The sequence below is a fragment of the Ranitomeya imitator genome, chromosome 3, assembly GCF_032444005.1.
Source record: "Ranitomeya imitator isolate aRanImi1 chromosome 3, aRanImi1.pri, whole genome shotgun sequence".
Classification (NCBI taxonomy): domain Eukaryota; kingdom Metazoa; phylum Chordata; class Amphibia; order Anura; family Dendrobatidae; genus Ranitomeya; species Ranitomeya imitator.
In genome coordinates this window covers 168,253,683-168,266,164 of record NC_091284.1, presented here as the reverse complement: position 1 = coordinate 168,266,164, position 12,482 = coordinate 168,253,683, and the positions used below count along the sequence as shown (strand labels likewise).

At 40.3% G+C, this 12,482-nt stretch overlaps 1 protein-coding gene across 3 annotated transcripts in view; it reads left to right on the top strand.

Moving 5' to 3' along the window:
- MID1 (midline 1) overlaps window positions 1-12,482 on the top strand; it is a 266,283-nt gene that overhangs the window by 156,864 nt on the left and 96,937 nt on the right. For all 3 annotated transcript variants that reach the window (XM_069761598.1, XM_069761600.1, XM_069761599.1), the window contains one exon: window positions 3,558-3,665. In XM_069761598.1, the coding sequence (XP_069617699.1) occupies window positions 3,558-3,665 (108 nt within the window). The remainder of the gene's footprint in view (window positions 1-3,557; window positions 3,666-12,482) is intronic.

Here is a 12,482-nt window from a genome sequence, read left to right as displayed (position 1 = left end):
CTGGAATCCGGAATTTTAGTTATAAATTTTCCAGAGTGCAATCAGAAATTGTCTAATATTGCTTAACCGGCCTCAAATCATTGGAGGCAATTGGACGCTACTTGAAAGGGATTTATGTTTGACAAAAAGTCTAAAATAACAATAGTTATCACTCTCGGGGTCCATGGCTGCAGGAATGTGACGGAGTAAGATGTTTGCTGACCCACTCCCAGCTCCTTGTTCCTACCATTAACATGTGGAATAATGATGGACATAGGATAAGTTGACCTGAGCAGCCATTTTTCGAATGTTTTGTTGGCGTTGGCCATTTGGCCTTTGATGCTTTGCACAAATGATTAAGGATGGAACATTTATTAGAACTTTTCTCCAGGGTGTTTGATTTTTTTTTTTTTTTTTTTTTTTTGGAGTCTTAGGGTGGTTTCACATTTGCGTTTTTTGCCGCTGCGTTTTAGCGCAAAAAAAGCATGCGTTTTTTTCCTATACTTAACATTAAAAACGTATGCGTTTTTTTTGCATACGTTTTGCCGCGTTTGACGATTTATGCGTCATTTCTATGCTTGTGTTTTGATGCGGAAATGCAACATGTAATAATTTCTAGAGGCTTTTTTTGCCGCAAAAAAACGTATTGCTGTCTATGTAAACGCATGCGTTTTTAAGCAGATGCGTTTGCTTGCGTTTTTAAACGCATGCATTTCAATAGAAAAAAAACAAGAATACACACTGATAAGCCACCCCCCACCATAAAGGTGATAAAGGGATCCAAACCCTAACCCTAGGGATCCTAACCCTAGGGATCCTAACCCTAGGGATCCTAACCCTAACCCTAGGGACCCTAACCCTAGGGACCCTAACCCTAGGGATCCTAACCCTAGGGATCCTAACCCTAGGGATCCTAACCCTAGGGATCCTAACCCTAACCCTAGGGATCCTAACCCTAACCCTAGGGATCCTAACTCTAACCCTAGGGATCCTAACCCCAACACTAGGGATCCTAACCCTAACCCTAGGGATCCTAACCCTAACCCTAGGGATCCTAACCCTAGCCATTTCTGTTTATAGTGGGTTTTTTAGTTGATTTTGATGATTTGGCAGCTGTCACACACTTCTCATCATGCGTTTCAAAAACGCAAACGCAGGAAAAAATGCATGTAAACGTTTACCACATGCAAAAACGCATGCGTCTAAAAAACGCAGCGTTTGCACGCGTTTACATGCGTTTTTTTCACCACCTGCGTTTGCGTTTTAAACGCTGCGTTTTTAAACGCAAATGTGAAACCAGCCTTAAAAAGTTTTGAATACACCTAATGTTGTAGTTCAGCTCAGAATTGGTGATAATCAGGGGTTTGTCATATCTTCACTACAAGTGTCTGTTTAGTACATATTTCTTATTGCAATTTCTAATAAATAAAATAAAGTTTAAAGAAGACTTCTGTTTTCTTCAGACAGAATCTGGGATTTATATTTTTGTAGCTTCTTGGGCAGTTGTCAAGCAGAAGTACAGTGGCTTATCATCTCATGCCTGTTGAGAAGTCATGTCTGTGTCCATAATTTCTCACAAGATGCATAAAGTAATCTTATAAATAATGTATATATATAAGCCAGCACTTTTTCACAAACCCCTCATATTAAGAAGTCACTAATTGTCTAGTTGTTACAGCTGATTAAAAGGTTTGCTGCCCTTTTTTTACCCAATATCTGGCTTTTTGGTTTGTTCTTTTTTTTGTATGCATAACCAAAGAAATGAGCCAGAGCATAAGCTGGAGTATGTGCAATGCGTAAGAGCAGGTTCACACTGTGGCTGTATCGTAGACCACATACCTAGTAGTAAGTAAATAGTACTAGTACATATAAATAACATAAGGTACTATAGTGTTATCAGCCGTCCCACGGCGGCCAGGTGTACCCAATCAGGACGGTTCTATCCTGTCTGGTGTTAGATCCTTACATTGTGTCCATTGACCGCAATGTAGGTGGGGCAGAGTAGGACAGAGGCCCGACTGTTCAGACACCTGCTCATGGGAAGCTATATAGGTGAAATGCCTAGATCAAAGGTTGGCCAAAGCCTTTTTTGTTCAAAGTGCACGAAACATTTTTTTGCATGCATAGTTCTAAAACAGATTCTGCTTTTATTTATTTATTTTTTTAAGCCAAATCTAGTATGTGACCTATTTCACATGAGCATGAAATGTCAACATAATAATTACAGTAATATTAAAGGATTACATTGCATATATTTTTTTTATTCTTGCTTATTTAACACCATATATTTCACAGCTCTTTGCGAACATTACCATCTCAGTCCCCATTGGTGCTCACAATCTAGATTCTCTCTCAGTATGTCGTTAGAGTGTGGGAGGAATCGGTAAACCCGGAGGAAACCCAGGCAAATGTAGATGAAACTTGTAGATGATGTCCAGAATCCAGAACCCAGTGCTGCAAGGATACAGTGCTAACCACTGAGCCACCTTACCTCTCTATGTCATCAGTATTGCTTCCGTATTAGAGATCTGGAATACTGGTAATCTGCCTTCTAGGGAGTACCAGGAAACACCAAAATAGGAATGCATAGTATAATAAGTAATAATAATAATAATCTTTATTTTTATATAGCGCTAACATATTCCGCAGTGCTTTACACACATTATCATCACTGTCCCTGATGGGGTTCACAATCTAAGTTCCCTCTCCAGTCTTTGGAATGTGGGAGGAAACCGGAGAACCCGGAGGAAACCCACACAAACACGGGGAGAACATACAAACTCTTTGCAGATGTTGTCCTTGGTGGGATTTGAACCCTGGACTCCAGTGTTGCAAGGCTGCTGTGCTAACCACTGAGCCACCGTAAATGGTGACTCCTGTGTTGTGTGCTGGATATAGAGTTGATATTTGTTATTGCAATCCTGCCTCTGATGATAATGAGACTGCTGAGTAATCTTCCTGAAAGAAAAGGAAGTATGAGTCTAAAATATGCAAATTGTCTCTTCAGAGAGGAAGAGGACTAGAACTCTAGTGCCACCTATTGGAAGTAGCAATCCTAACAGTCAATGTTGACCCTTTAACGAGCCTTGTCACATGACTTGGGATAAAAGCCAAACCAGAATCTCAATTTGCAGACTAAAATAATCATGTGAAAATTGCAAGATTTCTAATGCTTTTTGGAAATAATTTTTCAATGCATTTTATATTTGGACGCACTTAATCATGCATGTTGCACTTCAAAAAATTGTTTTAGCAGATGACTTATAAATATTAAATAATAAACTTATTATTATGACTTGTGTAGGTGTATCAAGGATTTCTTCACATTTTAAAGCTTTTACTTTTTTTTTTTTTTTTTAAAGTGCATTTTGAAGAGAAGTCCACAGCTTAGTGTTTGAGCCGTGCCCTGTATTTACCTTGTGAAGCGTTCGCCCGCACATTAGAGAGCAGCACTTAACACTGAAGTAGATCGATATTTCTTTAGGTCCTTTGATTAGTTGGCTGCACAGCACCTTTATGGCAGGGGAAAATGTTTTTTTTTTTCTGTCTTTAATTCAGGGTTTTTTTTGTACCTACAGGTAAATGCATCTCGTCAAGAAGCAAAATTAATGGAAGAGAGCGACCAACTCATTGAAATTATACAGCAGAGGAGACAGATTATTGGAACAAAAATTAAGGAAGGCAAGGTATATAACTTCTTCTATACGAGTCTCTTCATAGGCTCACCTTGTGTTCTAAGCTTATTTTAGATTGATTGCCTAAATGTTACCATTCTATATATCAATCGCCTCATTACTGTGAGAGGTGAATTAAGTAATAATCACTGCTAGAATGGAGCAAAAAGATTTCCAGATGCGGGGTCCACAGTAGTTCTTCCTGGCAGCCGGACCACGTCAGTGCAGACTTCCTTGTCCTGCTCTTGAGTGTTGACATCCTGGCACCTCTTGTGGTTAGTATGCCCGCGGCGTCATACCGCCCAATGCCTAGTCATTCGGCATCACATTACATCATGAGTCTGGTCCCTGCTCATCTAGCATCCTGATTCACTCTGCTTTTATATAAATAACAAGGAGTTTTTGTCACAATATATAATTATTGTTTTGGCTTTCATTTAACACAAATAGAAAATTTGGCCGATATGACTTACAGCCATCACCTTTCAGGGCTGATATACAGCATTCTATAATATTGCATATAAGACCCCAACACGACCTGATAAACAAGAAAAATAACTTTTATTATACTCACCTGTGGGGCGGTCCGGTCCGAGGAGTGTCGCTCTTGCCATGCCGTCCTCCTTTTTGCTTTGTGTGGATGATGCATCTCTGCGTCATTCTCAGACTTTTCCTCCACATTGCGCTCCTGCGCAGGCGTACTTATTTGCCCTGTTGAGGGCAGAGCAACGTACCGCAGTGCGCAGGCGCTGGGCCTCTGACCTTTCCTGGCGCCTGCGTACTGCAGTACTTTGCTGTGCACACAACAGGTCAGCAAAGTACGTCTGCACAGGAGCGAGATCCTGGGGAACCTGTGCGAATGACAAAGAGACCCATCATCCACACGAACCAAGAAAGAGAACAGCATCACAAGAAGATGGGAGGCGCTGGACCAAGACCAGCGACACCACTCACACCAGACCGCCCCATAGGTGAGTATAATAAGTTATTTTCCTTCTCTTACAGGTCGGATTGGGGGCTGTATTTAACCCCTTCCTAACGTGCGATTTTCCTTTTTTTGCTCTTTCGTTTTTTTCCTCCAAGAGCTACAACTTGTTCACTGTTCCATCCACATTGCTATATGAAGGCTTGTTTATTACGGGACAACTTGTACTTTTGAATGACACATTTTATTTTGTCATGATGTACTGCAAAGCGGGGCAAAAATTTCCAAATGTGCCAAAATAGCAAAAGAAAGCTCTAAGGGGTGAAAAAAAATTTCGGAAATTTGTTCAAAAAAGTAAATAAGAAAACAATTGTGTTCTATTTTTTGAGACCCGTAACGTTTTCAACTTTTGGTCGATGGGGCTGTGTGATTTTGTTTTTCGCCCAGAGTTTGTTTTGATCACCTCTTGCTGCATTCTATTGCATTGTTGCTACAGCCAAAAAAACGTAATTCTGTCTGTTATTCTTGCTTTACGCTGTTTACTGATTGGGTAATTTATTTCATGTTGATAGATCAGCCTTTTACTAATGCAGCAATACCAAATATATGTATTTTTATTTTTTATTTATTTTTTTAATGGAGAAAAAGGATTTGAACTTTTATACTTTTTTTTTCATATTTTTAAAATATTTTTTTCAGCTTCTTCTGTATCTGTTAGTCCTCTTAGTCAGGGGACGTCAACCTGTATTAACCGATCATTTGTACCACACACAGCAATGCCACAGTATTACTTAGTCTAGTGAAAATCCCAGTCTCCTATCAACGCAAGCTACAGTTTCACTTTCACAGGAATATAGTCATGACAGGCACGGGGGTTTCCAGCAGACCCCTGGCTGTCATGACCACCCATCAGCTTCTTTCGACTGTGTCACTTGCTCTCAGATGGGTGGATAGAATGATGCACTTTCATGTCGCTGCGCATTACATGCTGCTGTTACATATTGACAGTGGAATTTAACAGGTTAAAAGATTGCAATTCCTTATTTTAGAACAAAAGCCTTTAGTACAATTTTCTATCATGCAGAATAGTGCACTTGGTGCGTGTGACTGCACCTGGAAGAAATAATCCAAGTGCATTGATACGCCCCTGTGCACTTCCTGCCAGATTTACATATGGCGTCCATGCTAGATATGTCATTACTGGCACATCAGAGTTCTCTTAATAAAAAAAAAAAAAAAAAAAAAACACGGGTCTAATTTTTTTGGGGGGGAACAAGAACCTGTACGAGCATACCCTACTTTTCTATGCAAAAATGTGCTGACATGTTTCCTTTAAGGGTATGCCATTGCTGTCCTGTGTACAAAGAGGAGTCTCTTCCATCACAATAGCTTTCTGTCTTCCGCGAGGCCAGAGCGAGTTGTTTTGTGGTCATTTGTTGGCATCAGTGTGCCGTCCTGGTATGTGGTATTCTGTAACTGTGAAGGTAACTTTAAATGTCAAGTCTAATGGTGCTTTTGTGAGAAAAGGGCCGACTAAGAATAAGTCCACTGCGGGTTTAATGGTTCACTAAGCTGTCATGCACCTCTAATTAACTTCAAATAAAAGACCTGTTGGCCAGTCATGATGTGAAAGTGCTTAAAGAGCGGTGCTCTGAAGGGTGAAATGTCACAAGTCATTTTCTGTCTCCAATTACCATGGGGGCTTTAATATAAACTGGTCAGCAGTGAGATTAAGGGTTTAAATAAAAAAGCCAAGCCAGCATTTTGTACAAAACCTTAGTAATGATGTGCTCTAAATAATAAACTCTATTACTTGAGCCAATGTTTGATGATAAAATCTATGACCCATCATATGCCATAAAGCTGATGCATAAACAGTTAAAATAGCAAATAAAAAAAATAGGTTACCTGGAAACGAGGTCTTGATTCTGCCGGTAGCCATACTTGACGTCCTTAGCTTTAGGAAAACCGAGTCCAGTATTCAATGGGGATATGAGTGCAGAATCATTCATTGTGTTTGATTGTTACTCAAGACTTGATCATGTGGTCAATCTATCTGATTAAGTGGGGGGCGACCGTACTGGGTTTAGGTTATAGTGGTGGGCAGCTTCTCTTATGATCTTAACAGACATGTTTTTCACATTGGACTTGTCACTCTGATAACAATCCATATCTCTCCATTCTGGTCGTAATAATGGCCCCCAGCAGTGTTTTCATCACCGGATAACTCTGCTATAACACAACTTGACATTGTATTAGGTTAGAGGCGATATAGACCTTTATAGGCTTTACGGTTCAAATATATTATATCCTACAATTTTCCATTTCAGCCGCACAGTTTTAGATTGTTAATGACAAAACAGTCAGTTTCTCTAAATATAAATTATATAGGATTTAGGTAACTAATAATTATTTCCGATCTCTCTTGGCCTGCTGATAGAGAGACTGGTGGTGTGCGCGTTTTGATGTTCTCGGTAATGATTCGTCTCAAGTTGGCTTTGCATACATCAATCAATTCATTACATCTAAGAAATCTGAAAATGGACATGTTATAGATTGGGAATGGGCTCCATATGGTAACAAATGTGAAAATAGGCAATGTCAAGAAAAAATCTTGTTAAGGCCTCAATACACACTATACAAATGTTGCCTGAACACGCCAATAGCAACGGGTTTGGCCAACGGACTAATGTGCATGGGGACAAAAGCCAACTGATGGTCGGGAGAGATATCGATCACGTATGTCTGATTTTGGACTGCTGATCGCATTGTTCTTCCTGAGATAAGCTGCCAACCAACATGTTGTTCTGCTGCTTTCTGATAAAGAACATAGAAGCGCTTGGCCACATGAGGTCTCACATGTATGGAAGAGTCGTCTGAGATGGGTCTTAACCAACAGACATCTAATGTGTATGGTTAGGGTTAGGCGTCACATCAGGGTTAGGATTGGAAAGAGCGTTCGAGTAAGGGCTTAACCTCTTTCTATTTTGGCCCATTCAGACAGACCAAGATGACGTCCAAACCTTACTATTCCAAATAAAGAGCAAATGGAAAGCCTCAATCAAAGGCTGTTTCTATTTCCATGAGATGAGTAGTTGGTCAGCATATTGTTGTAATGTCCAGTCACCAGTCTAGTCTGTCTTGCGGCGGTGTCTCTAATAGGTGGTCCCATTTTAGCCTATCAATGTACCTTAAGAAGTGCCAATCGACTACATATCAAGTCATTTGTCGCTCTCTTACTGGTCCATTTACATCAGCCGATGGCTGAATGATTGCTAATATGGTTATATTGGCAGCACATTCCCTGTCACCACCATAATTGGGAAGAAGCGTTCCTATGAACCCTCAACCGAAAATTATCCAGGTATTCACATTCATCAGAAGCCTTCTCCGGACCGAGTAGTGGGGCACACTATATCTGTGGATAAATGTCCAGGCCTGTCAGTGAGATGTCTCCATGGGGAGACAGCCCTGATGTTACTGTAAGCGAGAAATTGTAGACAGGCAATCCTCAGTCTTAACGGACATATACAAAACAAAAAATGAACCTGTTTAGTATTAAATTAATGTACAGGTGCTCAAATATGCAAAGTAGTGAATATTAATATGCAAATAGCGAATATACAAACGCTTCAATTAATGAACGCAAATATTGTATTTCGTTAACATTTTTTGATTACAAAAAAACACAAGCCACCCAACCACTTTAAGGTGACCTGTAGGATGGCCCCTACCATGTGTTTCGCCTCTCTGTGCCAAGCCAAGGCTCATCTGAGCTGCAAAGCTGAATGGAAACCAACTTCTAATTAAAGCCGTTCTTGGGAAAGATGGGTGGATAAGGGTGTTCAGTCTTGGATTGGGCCAAGTACACTGCAATATACGGTACTACAAAAAAGTTTAAAAAAAATAAAAGGGCCCACAAACTTTTAGTATTAAATTAATGTATAGATGCATAAATATGCCAAGTGGCTACTCAGTTAAAGGGAATATGTTACCAGATTTATGCTCCCTAATCTGAGAGCAGCATAATGTAAGGGCAGATACCCTAATTCTGTCAGTGTCAATTAATAGGCAGCTTTCTGTTGTTTTGATGAGAGCCTCATGAGATTATAATTAGAGGACTAGTAAACCTGCTGCCATGTAGTCCTCCATATTGATGAGCTCTGTATAACCCCGCCTCCACCACTGATTGGCAGCTTTCTGTGTTATGGGTGGGGTTATTCAGAGCTCAGCATTAGAGATCTGGTGGATCTGTAGCAGATAAAACAATGATTTCATTAAAACCTTACCCCAATAAGTGATACTTGGCTGGAATTGGGGTCACTGTCTCTGCATCATGCCAATCTTAGATGGAATAGCAAAGACTTGGTGAAAGAGTCTCTTTAAAAATTAACACTGGCAATATAATATATCTCCAGCATAAGGGGTGGCCTCATTGTCGTTCGGGGACAATGACCCCAAATTCTGCGCAATCCTTCCAGTAGATTGGGTGTTCTTTGGGCAATTATTCTGGACAAACCTAAAAAAATGGGCAAGTTACAAACTGTTTTCTCCTGTGTCTGCGCTGCATTGTGTGCCACATGTTGTGTGCAGGAAATGTAAATTGCCTCTGCGTATCGGCTTTTTTGTAATATGGTTTACCGAAATTGATGCAATAAGAGGCTGAATTGGAAAGCAGCACAAGGGAATCAAATTCTACTCTTAATAACTCATTCCATCCTAAAGCCTAAAATGCCAGTGTCAGATCCCAGTACGCTCAGTACATTCTTAGGTCAGATCTTTATTTTCAGCAGAGGAAGGGAAGTGTTATATTCCGGATATATGAAGACCTTTCCGACTTCCCACCAATTAGTCTCCATCTGTCCTGCTATAACCTGGTCATTCTGTCCTCTGGCTCATGTGCAGTATATCCTCGGCCCTACGCTTGGAATACTGGTTGTGGTTGACCCAGGATCGGATGTGTAAATCTATGAAATAGATGACTTCTGAAGCATTGTGAGATTTGGCAGGATCTTCCACATTGACCATTTGTTCTCAGAACAGCAGTGTCAGGCTTGGCAGTGCCTGAGTTTGCAAGTACAAGGATCAGGGTGGGAATGAGTAATGCAAAAAAAAATATTCAAGTGACAGATTTAATCGGTTTAAGTCCTGGTGATTGATTTTTATACTTTTTTTTTTCTTTTATGATTTGAGCAGACCTGAAATGTTGAAGTGGCTGGAATTCAGTTCAGGGTCTGAGGTGGAGCATTTCCACTTTCCCCGGAGTCAGTCACATTAGAATAATATTTGTTTTTCGGCTGTGTCACAGCAACAGTTAAAAGCCATCCAGAGGGCAAGGCCAGGCTTGTATGGAAGGTATTAGGCATCAAGCAAATCCTCCATCTACTCTTTAACCAAAGTCTCTGGTGACTTATTCAGAGAATTAAGACCTCCACAAACAGATCGCAATGATAAGTCGCCACTTTCATGCTCCTTTATTGTGTTCGGAGCATTCACACATACATATTTCATGGTGATAATTTTAAAAAGTCAGAAGTTGAAGAGGTGGATGACTCGTGCATGGAAGAGATTTCCTGTCTGTACATAGACCTTAGAAGGATTCAGCTAGTCAGTTTTTAATCACATGATGTCATAGACCTTATGGAAAAAAGAAGAATTAGCTGGGTAGAAAGGCAAAATTAGCAATTGTAAGTACACAGTGCTAAATAATATGATGACTGAAATGTACTAAGAGGATAAAAACTCGGATGGGAGTGATTATTTAATAGGATGTTTCCAAGAAGGATTTTGGAGGAATCCATTTATAAAATAAATCATAAAATAACTCAAGTGTGAACATAACCTAACATTGGTGCCTCCAATTTCATAAGTTTTTTTTTCTACATTGAGGTGGGTTGGAATAAAACTTGGAAACAGTTTGTTTGGCGGCAAGGTGATTATATTAATCCTTTAGGAGGCAATGACAGGTCCACTTATATGAACGCCAGCTAGAGAGGATACATGTGCTGGTATAGTCAGTCAGTCTTACCGGACTTGTCTCATTGGATGACCACATTAGAATGGAGTTCCTTGTGAAGATACCTTGTATGTAAGGAAAAGATGGACACAAGTGGAAAGCTATAGACTAGTGACCAGACCAATTAACACATTTCAGTGGCCCGATTCTAACGTATTCTAGAATATGTATGTATGTATATAGCAGCCACATAGTATATAGCACAGGCCATGTAGTATATAGGGGCCATGTAGTATATAGCAGACACGCAGTATATAACACAGCCACGTAGTATATAACACAGCCCATGTAATATATAGCACAGCCCACGCAGTATATAACAGTCCACACACTATATAACACAGGCCATGCAGTATATAATACAGGCCTCGAAGAATAGAACAGTGGCCTCGCAGTATAGAACAGTGGCCACAGTATATAACACAGCCCACGCAGTATATAACACTGCTCACGTAGTATATAACACTGCCCACGTAGTATATAGCAGACACGCAGTATATAACACAGCCCACGTAATATATAGCACAGCCCATGCAGTATATAACACAGCCCACACAGTATATAACTCTGCTCACGTAGTATATAGCAGCCATGCAGTATATAACACTGGCCATGTACTATATAACAGCCACGTAGTATACAACACTGGCCACGTAGTATATAGCACAGCCCACGCAGTATATAACACAGCCCATGCAGTATCTAACACTGGCCATGTAGTATATAGCAGCCACGCAGTATATAACACAACCCACGTAGTATATAGCAGTGTGGGCACCATATCCCTGTTAAAATAAATCATTAAAATAAAAAATAGTTATATACTCACCCACCGGTGTCCAGCAAAGCTGTCCCAATGCGCGAGACCGCTAAGTCTTCTGGGTAATTTCGCGATGCATCTCTGGGAACGGAAGCTCGCGGCAGCCACGCACGCATCGGCGGACGACGGAAGGTGAGAATAGCAGTTTTGTTGTTTTTTTTAATTATTTTTAACATTAGATCTTTTTACTATTGATGTTGCATAGGCAGCCTCAATGGTAAAAAGTTGGTCACACAGGTCGTGGTCCGTAAACGCTGCCATTAAACCTGTGTCAGCGCTGACTGGAGGGGAGTATGGAGCGGGCGCCAGGCACTGACTGGGCGGAAGTAGGGAGGGACTAATTCTCGGCCGGACTGTGCCCGCCGCTGATTGGTCGCGGCCGACCAATCAGCGACGCGGGATTTCCATTACAGACAGACGGAAGTACCCCTTAGACAATTATATATATAGATTGTATATAATTTGTAAGAAATATTGAAACGTGATGTTTAATTGTTGTGGCGGTAAGAATTTGAGCACAAGATTGTAATATTATTGAGGTGGGTGGTTCAGTATGAAAATGTGGGAATTATTTGGTTGAAATAATCTGTATTTCATAGACACCATCATATCTGGTACCCAAAATTAAGTTTTAGCTATAATTATCACAGTCTGCAGAATATTTTACATTAAAACCTTGGCTTTTTAACCTTGGAAAAACAAATGTAGCTAAATGACTAGAATCATATATGCTTGCAGCAATTTTTACTTATCGCAAATTGTGGTTATCAACTTATCATACTAAAAGACATCAGGAAATGACGCGGATGGCGAGAGTGCGGGCCAGCTGTGCTTGTTTTGGCCCGTGTGGTCCTGATGAGATTGGCATTATATAGACAATCTTTTCTGCTTCGCACTAAGTATTATTGCACACATGAGGAATGCATTTATGAAAAGGATCTCTGAGACTATTTACCGTCATTTTCTAATTTCACAGGAAAAAGTCATCCATTTTACAGCATTATTAATAATGTTTTCAGCATTACTGCCAAAATGTCACTTGGATACAGACTCCCACACAGCCCGGTG